Source organism: Pezoporus flaviventris, unplaced genomic scaffold (assembly GCF_033815535.1).
Source record: "Pezoporus flaviventris isolate CSIRO_AGI_PZ_B2104156 unplaced genomic scaffold, CSIRO_AGI_Pfla_v1 ptg000083l, whole genome shotgun sequence".
Taxonomy (NCBI): domain Eukaryota; kingdom Metazoa; phylum Chordata; class Aves; order Psittaciformes; family Psittacidae; genus Pezoporus; species Pezoporus flaviventris.
In genome coordinates this window covers 1,691,059-1,708,512 of record NW_026892631.1, presented here as the reverse complement: position 1 = coordinate 1,708,512, position 17,454 = coordinate 1,691,059, and the positions used below count along the sequence as shown (strand labels likewise).

Below are 17,454 nucleotides of genomic sequence, written 5' to 3'. Positions count from 1 at the left end.
AGGAAAGAAAACAAATTATTAACAAAGCCTAAAACCAAAAGCCTTCTAAATAGGTGATAAGAACAATTCAGCAACTCTCCAACAAAGGACAGAAGGAACCTCTTTTGGCTCCAACTCAATTTATATCCAGACACACTGCATTTCCTTGCATTCAAAACACGGTCATTCAAGAATGAAGACAGCATTTGGAAGCTGTGTGAAACAGTAAAATGTGAAGGTTGATCAGGTTACCTAACCATTTTAAATCTTAACCCCACCAAGAGGTTCTTAATCCTAAAACAGTTAGGGTTGAAATCCACCCTGGATTAGGACAAACTGAAATAACTGCTAAACAAGATAGGTTTGTAGGAGCTAATTTTATGGGATTCAGTTATTCTTGTGAAAATTGACAAGAAATAGGTATTAAAAAAACCCAGGTATTTATAAAAAAAATCTTCTTTCTTCTCTCAGTTTTTCTTTTTCTTAAATAAATACAGCCATCCTCACCTTAATGGAGCACGTACCTTATAAGTGAACAAAATGCCATGTGCTTACTGGATTGGTACAGAGGTACAAATTAGAGACATGATGCTCCCCCCCACCATAATACTGTGTTGTCATTTTAGTATTTTAACTGCTTTAACATGCTGCCCAAATCTCATAATCAGGAAAGCTACAATTCAAAGCAGCTCTTGTTTTTAAATATAGATGACAACTGGAGCCCTGAAATCCCAAGAAAGGTGAACTTACTGCCATGCAATGGCTCTACAATTTAATACCACATATATTGGTACGAGACTGCTGCTCCATCTCAAAACCAAGCCCCCTAAAATCCTTGTATGCAATGTTTAATGAGGGGGCAGGTTTTTCATTTTTATTTCAGATCATATGACAATCATTTTCTACAAACAGACCACCTTTGATAAATCTGTCTGGATGAGAACACACTAACACTGACTTCTGTGCTCTTTCTGTGTTGGGCTTTCTTTTCAGTGCTAGGATTAAAAAAACCTGCAAGTAACCTAAAAAAAAAAAAGAAAGCCATTATTATAATTCTCCTTAATGAATGAATAAATTCTGCCTTTATTAATACCAGAGAGGCTTCACATATGTAAATGGATATTTCTAAACCAGAAATACTCCACTAGTACAAGTGGCTGTATATTATTTGCATTATGCAGCCAAGCAAGTCAAAAATGAGAAAACGCAGATTTTTATCTGCCCAGTACCATGAACACGAAATAAATGAAGTCAATGACTTGAAAAGCCGGTAAGCCAAATATAAATAAAGAGGCAACAAACAGTAACAGACAAGCACAGCTTCAGTAATGAGTCCCTAACCATAGGATGGGTTGGAAAGGACCTTAAGATCATACTGTTCCAAACCCCTGCCATGGGCAGGGAAACCTTACACTAGACTGCGTCACCTAAGGTTCTGCTCAACCTGGCCTTGAACACTGTCAGGGACAGAGCACTTACCACTTCTTTGGGCACCCTGTGCCAATGCCTCACCACCCTCATAGTAAAGAACTTCTTCTTTATATCCAACCTGAACTTCCCATGTTGAAGTTTAAAATGGCATACAAACGTGGTCAAGTTCAGTACAGTGTGTGCCTTAAGTGGGTCCTTCATTTGCTCAGTCCAAAACAAACCGTATACTTAAGCACCAGAATTAACAATTATTTTAAATGAGCCTTTACTTATCTATTAAAAAAAAAGTGAATGCTAAGTTAAAGGAAATTCAGTGGAAATACTTCATACTCCCAATAAGCCTAAACTCAGTTTAAAAAATGTTCTTAAAATGCTTTTGCTTTTTTGGGTTTTTTTCTCCTCCATCGTTTTGTTGGATTGGGGTTTTTTGGTGTGTTTGATTTTTTTGGTTTGGTTTTCTTAGCTTCTCTTTAGTATTGCCACTGTCTCCAGGATTCTTTTCAAATTAATTGATCAACACCTAAACCCCCAGATTATAAATCTCTAACTCACAAAAGTCAGCTTCTAACAGCAGATATTCCAGTCAATGATATCAATAACAGTAGAATCAGTGGAGTTTCTGGAAGTCACTTGGACAATGTGTTGTACATCAGACTAAGCGCTTGGGCAAACAGCGCTGAACTCATAGTTTTAGCTTCTTTCTCAAACACTTTGACAGCAATCCCGGTTAGCAGCCAGAGTGCTTCATTTTCCAGTAAATCCAGAGTACCTGGTATTTGTGTAAGAAAAGATGTGTAAGGTTGTAATATTATAGCAAGTTGACCCAGGCTTTCCACAGAATGAAGTATTACAGAAACTCACATTACAGAAATACTCAGTTTTCTCCACAACTGAAAGATTCATATAGTTTATAAACAAGACAAAAATTTATGATATTATAATACTTGATCACGCATCAAAACTGAGGACTTTTACCTGCTGTCTTGGCAAATTCTCCAGTAAGACAGATGAAAGACTAATGGGTCTTAAGCCCACAGGAAGAGACCCCCCTGCAAATGGCAAGACACTTCCAGCAGTCTCTAGAACATCCTTGCAGCCCCTCTTGATTTCTCATAAATGCATTAAAAATAATCTTTACATAAAGCTGAGAAGTGAGATTCTTTTAGTAGTTCACCCAACTGGCACATCTGTTTTAGTCATTCACCTTGTTCCTTAAAAAAATCCCTTTATTAGCTGGCACACTACAACTCAGACATTACCATGGTAAACAAATATGTTTGGCATGGAACCATCTGTACAGCTCCAAGAATACAGCACAAAAGTTTTTCATACAATTAAACCACAAAAGACAAAAACACAAACAAACCCTACGTTACAGTGACACAGGAGGCTCGGCTGAAACACATGAAAGAAATACAGAGTGCAAACTCCATCAGGTAAGATCAGCATGGTAAGCTAAGGATGGTGTCAGACCAAATGGTCAGCTTTAAGTTTGGGGTTTTTTTTGCTTTTTTTAGGTTTGATTAAACTCATAACATGAGTCCCAATGATTTTTTTCCTTGCACTTCACTGTCTTTATTCCCTTTGTTAAATGATACTAAAAATAAAGCTCCATGTCTCTACAACATATGCTGTTGAAACTTGGAATGAAAATATATAGCCCCTCAAGTTTTGTAGGTGTTTTTTTATTTTTTGTTTGGTTAGTTTTAAAGGGTGAGTGCAGTTTCGTTTTGCTTGCTCTGAAGCACATGGAAGACTCAAACCCATATAAACAAAACCAAAACTTAGAAACTCCTTTATCTGGATATATTCAACTTCCAAAATTGAAGCCATTTTTCAGAGACATTTGAAACACAATTTTCTACAAATTCAACTAACTCTTATATAAAAGTAAAGAGAAAGGAAGATGTAAAGGAAACACGGCTAATATCAAATAGCATTTAAACAAAAGTAGACACCCTGAGGAAAAGAATCTTTAAAAAGCTTCCCAACATCCTGAAATCACTCTAAACCCTGTTTTCTGATTATTTATAGGTCTTTTTTTTTTTTTAAGAGTGTGAATTGATCTACAGTAGTTTTCCTCACACATACCCTTCTTGCACAAGATTGAAGTTTCAAGATCATACACACCTAATATTTGAATGTCTTAAATGGAAAACATATCCTGTAATATCTCTAAGTATTTATCATCCTTTCAATCTTTTAAACATATTCAAATAGAAGTAGTTTTCACTGTTGATTTTCCTGAAAAATTTCAAAGTAATACAGATCATTGCAGCTTTAATAAACTCAAGATAGTAGATAACTTGCATTAGCTGAAACAAACCTAACAATGAAAATACAATGAAAAGCAGGAAGCAATAGCACCATCATTCTCCACCTTCCTGGAGCATGGATTATATATTCTGGACCTTCTAAATCACATCTAGAATTGTGCTACATAGTTTGAGATTACCTGAATTTAATAGAAATGGAAAGCAACTGAACAATGCTACACAAATATTTACACTCAGATCTAAAACCATGTCAAATTCTATCTTCAAAACGATGCCAACTAGCATAATGATTCACATAAAACTATAGGTGGTTTTGTTCCTTAGGCAATAAATCAGTCCCTGTCCAACCTAAACGACAAGCTAGCTGCTTTAGGTAAAAAAATGCAAGAGTAGCAGGCAGCACCTTGATAAACAGCAACTATTCTTCCTCCAACTCCTTCTCCTGATGCACAATTGTATCACTTTCTTCACACTCAGCACTATGATCACCAGCTAATGCAGTCACATAAAACAGACTGCTGGCGCTGGCTTGCAGCTTTCTGGAAGTTCCAGATAACTTCCTGAGATGTCAGACAGAACTGGGATTCACAGTGACGCTAGGCTTCAAGATTCAAATATAGAAAGACCAACATTTTTTAAAGCCTCACTTCTGCTTCCTTCCCAAACCCATCTCCTCTCAGTCATGAGGCAGAGTGTCACATGAGACACTGTAATGTCTTCTTCTGGAAGACTATGCATCCCTTTGAAAAAAAGTCCACAGATCACACTGACAAACTGCTTTACTCCGCTCTGGTGAGGCCCCACTGTAGCACTGCATCCGGCTCTGGAGCACTCAGCATAGTAAAGACATAGACCTGTTACAGTGGGTCCAGAGGACAAATCAGAGGGCTAAAGCCTGTGAAGACAGGCTGAGAGTATGGCTTGTTCAGCCTGGAGAGTTCTCAGAGGAGACCTTAATGCAGCCTTTCAGTACTTAAAGGGGGGCTACATGAGAGATGGGATCAAACTTTTTACAAAGGCATGTAGTGATAGCAGGTAATGGTTTTAAACTAAAAGAGGGTAGATTTAGATTAGATATAACAAAGACATGTTTTATAATGAGGGTGGTGAAGCACCGGAGCAAGTCACCCAGAAAGATGATACATGCCCCATGCCTGGAAACATTGAAGGTCAAGTCGGATAGGGCTCTGAACAACCTGGTCTAATTGAAGGTGTCCCTGCTCATTGCGGGGATTTGGATTAGATGAACTTTAAAAGATGCCTTCCAACCCAAACTATTGTATGACACTAGAAAGAAGTCCTTCCTCTCTCAAAAGCTGGTGGCAGGTTTTTCCAATGAAAGCAAAGTTACTCCCCAGTCCCAAATTCTCTTTTAGCATTATCTCGCTCCTGATACTAGTACACCACAATAGAAAATCTAGTTCATAAATCTGCTTTTTAATTCCCACTATCTGCTTGAAGCTGAAAGTGAATTTTAAAAGAAAAAGGTAGGGCAGGCAGAGAATCCACCTATTCTATCAGAAGTACAATTCAAAGCTCCAGTCCAAGGTATATCTTATGTTAAAAATAAAGTTTAACAGAGCATAAGATGTGTCAGAAATTCAAACAGCTTAAACTTCGAAGTACACTTCAAAAATCAGAAAGGTGAGAGTCATCTACAGGACAAGTACTTTCTGTTCCACAGAAAAGGCTGTGCCTGTTCATTCAACCACACACAAATGCTTTTGATAGTTCTGGATGTATATTGCCTGAAATGAGCGCTAACTGAGCCAGTACAGAATGGTTACCTGAAGAAATACTAAAGCTCACAACTTTTGTTACTTGGGACAAATCCTACTCACGGAAGATGAAGCCCAATACAAGCTGAAATAAAACTCATCAGGACAAATTCCAAGTTTCTTTCCATTTCCTTGCTTCTCTGTTGGTTTGTTGGATTGGTTTGGGTTTGTTCTTTTCTGTTTTGTATTTGTGTAAATGGTGGGGATTTGTACTAATCAGAGCAAGGGCAACAACTTTATGGTTAAGAAGACCATAAATGACCTTCCTACAATCAGCCAGTTCCTCAGCAGCCAGTTAACAGTGGCTGCTTTATGAATTTACTGAAAGAAAGCAGCGAGAGGCAAACCATGGTCCAATCTGAATCAGTTTTCTATTATGGGGTTTGAAAGATACTTTGGGATTCAAAGTAGTATCTTGCACAAGCTGATGACAACATTGAGGATAGATGAATGACACACAGTAAGAACAGAAACCCCTGAAAAGGCTGTAAAGACAAAACCAGAATGACACATAACTTAGAACCCCGTAACTGCTTGTGGAAGCAGTGGAAGGGTTATTGCCATATAAAACCTACTGTCTCCAATTCTTCTGTATTGAAAACAGCCAAGAGAATAAAAACAAGAGGAAGAATGTCTAAGAGCACAACGCAGTTAGAGGGATTAGAAATTCAAGCTTACTGCCATCATGTTCTACTTTGCTTTCCTCAAGCATGACAAAAGCATCTCTGACAAGTGTTTACTGAATTCCACATGGTATTTAGCATATGATGCAAGCCTTACATGTATGGATATCCCCATTTGCCTCACCTAATGCAAGAGGAGGAATGCAGAATGTGCTAAACTTCAGCTTACAGAAGCAGATGAAAGAACCACCCCATGATACCAACCAAAACCCTTTCCATCTGTCCCTCAAGCTTCCACCTCTAAAAAGGCTTCTTTGTGTGGAATTTATGAATGAGGTTAGGGCTTACAAAAGCAAAGGATTAATAACATTTGCTTGGGCCAAAAATAGTATGATAGGCACCATGCACACTCCCCTACACAGCTCTGCCAATCCATCTCCAGTCTGACCTGCAGTACCCCCGCTGCTTTTCCAGTCCTAGGCCTCTCACAGGTAGAGACTGCCAACGCAGCTGAGTGGTGCCAAACTGTCTGGTGGTTTTGTGATATAGCCAAATGGGAACTACGATGAGATGAAACTCACTTCCACCCATGAGCTGAGCAAAGATGTGAACTCGGGAAAGGATGGAATAGTGCTGTCCTTACCAGCCACATACTTACAGAAAACCTCAACAAACAAAACAAAAACCTGACAACAAACCCTGTATATAGATTATTTGACACAGAAAGGTATATTGAGTGAATATCCAAAAGATCCACAAAAAAAAAACAACAAAACCCAGAAGTATTTACAGTTTACTTTGACTTGCAAAAGAGGAGGACTGTCAGAATGGAATGCTAGACAATGCAAAGAATCTTTGACCTAGATTTTGAAAGGGAATTATGGAAGGCAAGATAAAACAAGTGGAGCATAAATGGTTTTAACTTTACCACATTAGCTCCTGCAGTGCCAATTTAAACTACCACTTTCTATTAAAAAAGAAAAAGGTTAAACTGGGTGGTATTCAGTTCTAATTTAGAAACTCAATAGAAACCTAATGTTTAAGTCACAGTTGTAGCAGCTGAAACAGTATTTAAAACTGTAGCCATCCTGACCCAAATATAAAGGGAAAAAGGAAACCCTTTCCTCTAAAACTATTACTGTAGACGTGGTTCTAGGGATTGCATCAGCTGCTGAGGCTACAATTTGAGCTTTTTTTTTTAATTAAAGATACATATTAGCATTACAAGGGAGAGGAAATAGAATTTTGTTGTGTTTAAGAAGTTTAATCTATGTACAGAATCAAGGGTCTTGAAATAAAGCTAGATAAAGTTAAAAACCCAACCTATTAAAACAAGTTCTCTACTCATTTTTAAGTATCCCAGTGGCTTACATTACAGAGAAAAAACAAAACCTCTCTAAGCAATATCTAAAAGTTTTCATTTGTAAAGCAAAATTTACATGTCCCAGCTACATGCATTTATTACAAATTCACATGCCAATCTTCTCACCACATTACACTGAGACTTCAAATCCTCATTTTTCCCCCTTTTTTATCTAAGCATGGCTTTTACCATCATTTTATTTAGAAATTTTGTGAGTTTCTTCTTTTTTGATAGCAAATTGCATTATTTTACACTCTTTTTGTTTTTTACTCAGGAAAAAAAAAAAAAAAGAGACTCACAGCACTTCCCAAAAACAGTAAGGGATGACTGGACAAAACATTGCAAACACTTTACTAGTCCATGGGACATCTGGTGATGAGTCTCTACACAGACCCTGCACATTATAAGAATGATTACAGAACAGTAAATGTTTTCTTAAAAGTGTAACTTTTTACAAAGACCTAGAGAGAACAGTAAAAGAAAGAGTTTTATAAAATGTAGTTTAGTAATATTCAACTGCTTTTACCTGTATAACGGAAGTATCCTCTCCAGTGTTTGCTGAAACCAATGCTAACAGAGGGAGAAAAGAGGTTTAGACTTATTCCAGATTATATATTGGGCTCATTTTCCAAGGTAAGTTTCAAACATATTGACTATTGAATTCAAACATGTAACATGTCTAAGTCTCTGATGCTGGAGTAAATTGAAGATACATCTGTTCTGGTGCCTGGGGTAAACCAGAAACAAAATGTAAATATAAACCCCACCCATCCTCCATAAAGGAAATAAAAGTCAATATTCTGTAGAAAAAAGTGAATTCCACTGCTTTTCAGAACTCTTTTTAACAGAGATGAAGAAATGTATAAGACTAAATCTATAGAGCTATCTATCAGCACAATTATATCCATCAAAAACATTTAAAAGGTATCCCTGACCTGCAGTTTATCCCGCCAAAGCCTCTAGCACTGCAGTTATATAGTCAAACCTGCTTTTGCTGGCATAACTACTTTGACGGACTGCGCTCAATGTGTATGTAGTAAGTTATGCTGGAAAGACAGGAGTTTATAGAGTATGAACTACATCCACATTCACAGTATTTTGCCAGAAGAGCACATTAGCCAAGCAATCCTAGTATGGTCTTGCCCACCTTCAAGCTTTTGATTTCATCATCAGTGTAAAAATCTGCTGGCAAGCTTTGCACTCTGCTCCTGTAACTGACCAAGCAGTTGCAGGTTGTGCCACCCACAGAGACTTTCACATCAGCACAGCCTGCCACCAGTATGTCACTCTGTCTCTATATGATCAAAGACTGGATCAGAATCTTCTTCAGCGTATCTGCACATCCATAACCATCTACCTATAGGTCTCATTATCAAGGATGCCAAATTCCCCTGTTGGTGTCAGAAGCATTTGAAATTATCAAAGCACATACAGAAGATAAGATCATATACTCAAGCTCCTCATGCAAATAATATTTTAATGTCTGCCACTCAAGTTTGGATGTTCTAAGCCTTGTTTTTCCTTTCTGTGGAAGAAAGGAGAGTAACCATTACAAATGCTTCAAAACTTATACTGCGTTTTGGACCTGAATACCAAAATAAGATGAAATCAGTCTGTAAAGCCTCTGTTAATTTGGTTTTGACCAACAACACGTATCTTATAAACTTCACTTCAGCATTACTGCAAACAGTGGTAAATATTATGGTACTTAAGGGCATCTGTTTTAGTTCACTATATCAGTTAATAGTGCTTATCAGCAACAGAAGGCTGCACACTAATATTCCCAAGTATACTTTATATTGCAAGTCAAAGACAAACAGTGTGGGTATTTGTTCATTCTTTGAATATACAAGTTACCACAGTTTTGCTAAAAAAACCCTCTGTATTAACTCAGAAGAACAAGAGTAGCCTTGACTTAAAAGATGGTGAAATGAACTGTTTAATCACATCTTTTTATCACAACAGTGTCTTTCTTCCCAACTGCTTACCAAAGTACTGACATCCAAAGTCTTGAGACAAAAAAAGAAATTCCTCATAAACGCCACTCACTGGAGTCAGGAGATCTTACTGGTTAATCATTTATACATATTTTACATCTGTAGGTATCCAAACATACACACATAAGAAAAGGACTGGATCCCAGAAGTACACTGGGATGGCAGAGTGAAGCACAGATCAAACAGATGTGCTCTGAGGTGCTCTGACTGCATGTAACACATGAAGAAAGATCATTTCATAGAAAAGAAAACCTCCTGCACTTCTCAGTTACCTGCTGTGTTGACAGGGAAGAAATTGAACCTGTGATTACGGGTGATATGCCACTGATAACTCTAGTATACTTCAGTCTATCATCAATGAAGTAATGAGTACATTATTTACAGAAAATCATATTCATTACCTACTAACCCAAAACACAGTGCTTCAAAGACTTCCACTCTTGGGCTTGATTTTTCTGTAACAAAGTGAGTACATTCACACTGCCATCTCTCAATTGCTTTTCCTGCCTACATAGATCATAAACCTACGTGGTCAAGGAAATTATTATTTTCTTCCCCACAGACAAGAGCTGCTTTTTCTGACTTTCAAACCTCTGTACCTCAGAAGTCTGTGCAGAATGTCACAATTCCCTTTTCCTTTCAGCATTCATCCACACTTATGCCCAAATTCTGAAAGAAACTTAAGCCCCATTAAATTTCAAGGAAGCACTTTTCTAACTTAAGAGCCAGAGACACCTTAGAAATAAGACTATATTAAGAAACACAAATCATCACTGAAATGTAAGGCCATGTCTTTATGTAGCTAAATGGAGAGGTAGGTGCCCAACTTTTAGCCTTCAGGTTTGACCTCATTAACTTTCAAATTCCCAACAGTTGGTACTTTTATTTCTGGTCTACCACTGAACAGACAAAGATTTGTGCCTACAGCAAATGCTGAACTCAATTCTCTTCGAAACAGTTGGGTCAGGACTGAAACTAGAAGAAATGTGTAATTTTAAACTGCCAGTCCTTTCTCCATCAGCTGAAGATCTTTCCCATCCTACTGGCCAAAAGTAGGCAAGTAGGATGTGAAACCTACCAAGAAACCTGGCATTAAATACAACAGCATATTTTAGTGGTTAATTTCTGGGAGTTAATATAGGTAGGACTGTGATCCAGAACATGGCTCTATACCATTATAACACACACTGGAGTATCTTCTTTATAGCAAGGAGATAGAAAGATACTGTGAGGGTAATATCTGAATTAGAGACTGCTAATTCTTTGAAGTCTTAACCATGTAGAGTCTTAACACTGAAAAAAAAATCAGTGCCTGGGCAGCAATGCACTGCTGAGCTCCAGTTTTGCCGAAAGGTGCATATATATGAGAAAGAAGAATGAAGTGCTATGACAGCCCACACTAATATTCACAAGCATATTTTACAGTATTGGAATGAAGTAATTTAACCCTACAGTTAAAATATATTAAACAATACCTGGCAGGAGCCGTTGGGTAAATAACTTTTATATGTTGGAAAGCCATGTCTTGATTCAAAATTTGTTTTATCCATGCTCTTGCTCCCTGGCCAGTATCACCTGTATCACACAGAAGAGTACAAGAATTATTCTGTGCATTTGGAAAGAAAGCTATACAATGTCAAATACATTCAGACCAGATTTACCCAATTTCTAAATCACAAAGTTAATCCTCCAAAATGCTAAAAAAGAACTTTGCAAAATAACTTTAATCCCCTTTCCAGGGAAGACAAACTCAAAACTTCATAGAAATAGACTACTTAAGAGGTCCCACAGCATAAGTTTAATAGTTTACTTAAGTATCTCCTAATCAAGCACAAGGCCTTCCCTCTTACTTGCAACTTACCTTACTTCCTGGTAACAGTGATAAAGAAATACTGATGAACATCTTAAAAGAAACCTGCTGCTCCCCTTAGAAAATACAATTATTTTTACTACAGAATTTTATGTTACCCACTTCAAAACCTAGTCAAGAGCAATAATCTTCACTTTTAATTATGCTAATATTACACATAGAACTTAAGGCAAGTGTCAAACATAACATTTTGCAGAAGTGCATAAGAGTTCACATTAAAACATCTGTCAGACTCCTTTAAAACCTTAATCCCATGGTTCTCTTTCAAAGCTAGTCAATATTTGGCTGTCAATGTGTTTTTACCTAGTCTTATCAACTCCACCTATAGCCAAAACCCTGCAGACTGAAGTGCTAATGCAGACAGCATATGCTCCTTTCAAAAAACTATACACATATACATTAGACAGTTTCTAGAGCTTGCCTTTTCATCACTGTTATCTTCAGCTATAACTTCACTGCCACCCTTCTGAACAGCATGCTCACACACGTCTCCAATTAGACATCACCACAGGACTTTAGTCTTGCTGGAAGTCAAGGCTCCTTCATTCTCATCAACTCAAACTGTTAATCTGAGTTAATGATATTCTCTATCATCTCAAGATGATCAGTTTGACTTCAGGACTCATCCTACTCTTTTCATTAAAATGGCCAAACCACAAGAAAAAAAATACCACTGCCCTGAGCCAGGCTTACTGCCATGTCACACGGTTTCATTTGAACAATATCCCACAAATACACCAGTTTGCTGTTACAATAACTCCCCAGTGGAAAAAGATCTGTTTTGCTTTAGCACTTGAACAAAATTCAGTGATCTTTATTTACAAATACAATTAATGCATCTTCAGAATTAAAACAGAAGGCAAGAAAGAGTCAAACCCAGCATTTTAACTGTTAAGCACAAACAGTATAACCATTTTCTCCTTGACTTAAGATATTCCAAGTAACAAGTAAGTAATAGGGTCATAAAACTGACACAAATCTTATTCTGTGCTACCTTAAGCAGGAACATCAAAGCTTCATCTTTAACCTGGATGCTTCAAAACACATTCCCACCAGCACTTCACTTATATGCACAGTATGGTCTGAAGTCCAAACACACCTCTTACAAGTAGACATGCTTGACACGCAAGGGTTTCCTCATGGTTGCTGTCACCTAATTTATGAACATCTCTTAAGGAGGTTTTAATAAACATTGTTTTCCTACACACTTCTCTTTTTTCAGCTGAAAGCAAAAGTCTAGGCTTCGCAAATACTTTCACAGGACCAACTAACTCTCAGGTAGGCATCAGCTTAAGCAGCATCTGAATGCTTACAAAACTGGGACTTACTTAGGCCTTTAAAAACTCCCTAACAGTGCAGGACACATCTTTTACTATTCATTCACACTTCTTGAGCTTCGCCAAGATCAGCAGAAACCCTTACAGTTAATGAAGCTATTTTGTCCATGAAAAGTTAATGGAAAACTTACTGAGAGAAAATTTAACTATGACCTTATGCCAAGAGTCCCTATGGTCCTAATGCTCTGCAACTGCTGCAAGCACCTGCCTGCAGAGGTAATGCATTTTGATTTGTAAGAATAGAATTTGGAGGGGAAGGAGAAAGAAGAAACTGGCACCAAACAAAACCCAGTAACCTTCTGAAAGGTGTGTCTTTCAGGCCATTCTTTGATTTTAGCATTATATGTTCTTATGAACACTGAAAAGAAGAAAACAATGCACAGAGAATTCTGCCTTGAGTCTTGAGTTCATTTACAAACTTGAAATAAACTTATGGCAGCAATATTATCCTTTTCTCTCCCTCCCAAATAAAACAACTTATTTTCCTTTCAAATACAGCTTGAATTTCCAATTTTCTTTCTGTGTGAAGTTTAAATTTAACAACATGCAACATGTAGACTGGAAGAGGTGCCTCACTGGAAGGGCTGTCAAGCATCGGAATAGGCTACCCAGGGAAGTGGCAAGTTACCACCAAATACCACCCCGGAGACATCTGAAAGACATGTAGATGTGGTGCTCAGTGACATGGTTTAGTGGTGGACTTGGCAGTGTTAGGTGAACAGTTGGACTTTATGATCTCAAAGGTCTTTCCCAACCTGAATGATTCTATGTATGTGACAGCATGCAAAGTTGTAAACCTAAGTCTAAAAAAATTATTATACCTTTGTTATGTCCACTTGCCTTCCCTGCTGAGCTACCAAATGGATCTTCCACCTAAATCTGAAGTGCAGTTCTGACTGGGAATCTCCTAATGTTTTTTTATATCATTTTGCATTTACATTCTCCACTTGTTATAATTTGTCTGCAGCAAGCATTATGAACAAAATGGATTCATGCCATTTGATTGCCACTTTCCATCACAAGCACTGTACAGAAGGTTTACAGGCCAGCCCACAGCAGTGGCACTGTACCTACTTAAGATTCTATTCTGCTGAACTACTAAATAAAACCAAATAAAAGTACCCTCATGCTTCCCTACTCCAAACATTATGAAGGAAATAATATCAAAAATGAAAAATTGTAGAGTACTTTAACCACATGTGGAATTAACCTCTAACCATAATCTTCCCTTACTCCTCCGAGACGAGGGGAAATTATTTCCTCAAGCATTAAAGCATCAGCCTTAACAAGAGGGCCGAATGCATCTTGCCACCTCTCTTCCACTTTCATTCTCTAACTCAGAATTTGAAAAAAGCAAAATTAAAGATATAAAATGAAATTATTAGTTTATAAAAATGAAGCTAATTTAATAAGCCTGTACATCTTTGTTCAGCTAAAAAGAAGATTCAGCCAAAAGCAAAACTGAAAGCTAGTCATGGAAAGTGTTGAACATGTTGCCATATGCACATGGCCAGCTCAAGGCCCGTCATTACTGTTTGATTGTTGTTTGGGTTGGTTGGTTTGTCATTTTAAGTCACATGGACTTTATTGTGATTTAGTAGGTTAGAAAATGTCTAAGAAACAAACAAGAAACAAAACACACACACTGCAGGCCTGGCCTCAGCCTGGTCATTGACACAGGTAACTCCCTACACTCCGCAGGTGGTGTCCATGAACCCAGCTCGGACACGGCTAGGAGCCTTCTAAAAGACAGAAGTCAGTCTATAAACAGTGGCTTTTAAAAGCGGGCAGTACTCTCAATCTGACCCAAAAAGCACTAAGATTCACCTTAATTATGAAAGTCACCCTTTGCATGGGGTTATGCATAGAGTGAAGCAATTAAGCAACTATCTTCTGGAAAGTATTTGCTCTCGCGGTGAAGCAAACCATGCCGGCGGGTAACAGCACCATCCCTAAAACACACTCCAAGGACCCCGCTTAGGGCGAGGAGACCCAGCCGTCACACCCGGCCGAGCACACACAAACTACTTTGCCCACAGCGCATTTCTCTTTCTCGGCCAGCGCTGCTCTAATCCCAGGGAGCCGAGACCCGCAGGGACCCAAGACACCTCACACCGCTTCTCACCGCTTCCCAGCTACGAGCCGTCCCGCTGCCCCGCACGCAGCACATGGCCACCGCGGACCGAAGAGACCGACCCTGCTCCTGTCCCGCTCCCCGCACAGCGCAGAAACAGGCGGCAGCTGCCCCCTCTGCGCCCGCCGAGCCCCCTGCCCCGCGCCCCAGCCCCGCCGCAGGGTTTCAGGGGAGAGAAGAGGTACAAAGCAGCCACCTGAGCCGTGCAGGAAGATGAGGGAGGCAGTGTGCCTGCCCGCGGGGGACACCACGCTCCTCTGCAGCGCCGCAACCGCCGCCATGCCCAGCGCTCTCCTCCTCCTCCGGTAGCGTGGCTTACCGCGCCGGCGCACAGCACTCCCCAGCCGGGTGAACCAGTGCCGGGCCTGGGCGCCGGCCGTGTCTGTTTGACAGGGCTGAGCGTCCGATCTCAGAACATTAAAGTTCTCACTTTTTACACCGCTCTCCCTTACCAAAGCCTATTTACAGTCGGTGGTATGTACAGAGCACGTATTTAGAAGTGCTATATAGCAGGCAAATCGGTGATCAAACAGTAAACCGGAGTTGCTCCGTTCATGTTGAATGCGTTTGGAAAAGCGATTTAGGCTTCAGCCTCCTCAGGTGCATACTTTCAAGAGTGAAGGGTGGGTTGGCAAGAGAACTGAGGGGAGGCAGGTGGCAGAGGGCTCTGATGGCTCCTCCGAGGCACTGCAGAAAGCCTGCAAAGGCCGGTGTTAAAAAGGCCTAATAGACATTTGAAAGCTTGTCTGACATTAATCCATGTCTGAGCAAAACTGTGATGCTCTGGGTATGATGTAGGGGCATAAGGGTAGCAGCTTTTGCATTTTTCGGTAACCTATATATACCCGACATTGTAAGACTTACTTCTTTCCCTAGTGATGTGTAGATTAACCATCTGGCTGGGTGCTTTGAGGTCTGTGGCAGTGGAATAAGAATGACCAGGCATAAACCCTGCTATTGCTGTTTCACTAGGCAGGTGCAGTGCGACCCAGGGGGTGAACAGCAAGTTTACAGATTAGTTTTGCAGTTCATCATGAAGAAGGACTTTGGCAAGCCATAGGGGCACACCTGCTAGTCCTTAAAAATGTAATGAAACCTTAGCCTCTTGAGGTAGCATGTTATTACCTTCGGAATCGCCTCTGGGTTAAGTAGATGAAACATCAGTGTGTGTGTGTAATATGAAGAGCATGCTGTGCTTATATTTCTGTTTAAGTTACTGTCTTGACTACTATTTTCCTATGTATTTAGGCCATGAAATACTAGGGCCCCACTTAAATGTGCACTGACAAATGGCATGTTACATATAATGCCCCTTCAGAACGTGTGTCATCTGTCTTTCTAATATATGTACAAGCATGCTGCAGCAGGTCTAAGAAGTAAATAGAAGGAAAAAAAAATCCAGTATTTGGGGAAATGAGAAAATTGCATGGTGGAGGAGAATAGAAGATTCATCTAAAATTTTCTTCAGTGTTAGTTGCCTGATTCAAGAATACAAAATCCCAGCAAAGTAGTGCCATCATGAACAAGTCGGTATTGCCAGTGCCTATTAGCAGAGAGAAACCTTTCGGCTGACTTGCAGTATACAAACATAATTGTGGTAATTGACACATCAAGGTCCTTTTTAAAATAAATTAGCTTGGCAGGAAAGTTCAATCATTACTATGGGCAGTATTCACTCATTTAATTGTATTTATTTGTAATAATTTATTTTGCCATCTTTAATGAGCATTGTAGTTTTTGAGAGCTATTTGATATGAAGGGTGACTAAACAAAGGTACAATAGCTATGTGTGGCTTTGGACAATCTCTCCTGCACAGTTATGGCAGTAAACCATGATTAGGCCTTTTTAAAACTTATGGGTTGTCATTCCTTGCCTCTGAGTTACAAGCTTGGAGGTACAAGATTTCTTTGTGCCAACAAATAAAGCTTGATGCCAGGAACAAAACAAAGGATAAAACATCAAGCCATACAAAAATAGTACTCTAAATTTAGAGTAGTTTGTATGTTTTGTTGTGTTTTTTTTTTTAAAGAGAAACAGAAAGGCATAAGATTTATTCATTCTTTTCCATTAAAAAGCAAGCAAAGGGTTATCTGTATTTTCCCTAAGTGGAGAGGACTCCAGGGCTTCAGGGAGAAGACCTGTATTTTAAAAAAGTTAAAGAGAAAATAGCCAACTAAAGAAACCAGCGAGAAAATAGGAGCTCTGAACAAACATAAATGGAAGAGAACAGACTTACATGAAGACAACAAATCTACAGTAATAACTTGTTATTTATACCAGAGGAAAATCTTTTCTTGGGGTGTTTTTAAGTATATTAATTATATTGAATGTTAATGATATTAAAAAATATAATTTAATGACAAAAAAAAACAACACAAAAACAAACAAACCAAACAAAACCAAACCAAGAAAACCAAAAACCCCACAAACATCTAAACATCTAACTGGTCTGTATCAAGTGCTCAGAAATGGCCACAAGATGATTTTGTCATTTGGGGGAGTTTTCTGTTACTAATTAGAGGCATGATAAAGTCCCCTTCCCTCCCAGTTTTGCCTTCTGCCTGAAGGAGGGGAAGAAGAGAACATGATAGAAAAGGGTTATAACTATTTTCCCAGGCCAAACCTATGAAGTGCAGATGTAACCGATGGAAACCATGAAAATCAT

At 38.9% G+C, this 17,454-nt stretch overlaps 1 protein-coding gene across 1 annotated transcript in view; it reads right to left on the bottom strand.

The window, feature by feature from the left end:
* Positions 1 to 15,088, bottom strand: part of LYPLAL1 (lysophospholipase like 1) — a 28,604-nt gene extending 13,516 nt beyond the window's left edge. Inside the window, exons 1-2 of the mRNA XM_061475562.1 lie at positions 14,985 to 15,088; positions 10,923 to 11,022 (exon numbers count right to left, since the gene is read on the bottom strand). Of these exons, the coding sequence (XP_061331546.1) occupies positions 10,923 to 11,022; positions 14,985 to 15,069 (185 nt within the window). The 5' untranslated portion in view covers positions 15,070 to 15,088. The remainder of the gene's footprint in view (positions 1 to 10,922; positions 11,023 to 14,984) is intronic.
* Between the last annotated feature and the right edge of the window lie 2,366 nt (positions 15,089 to 17,454).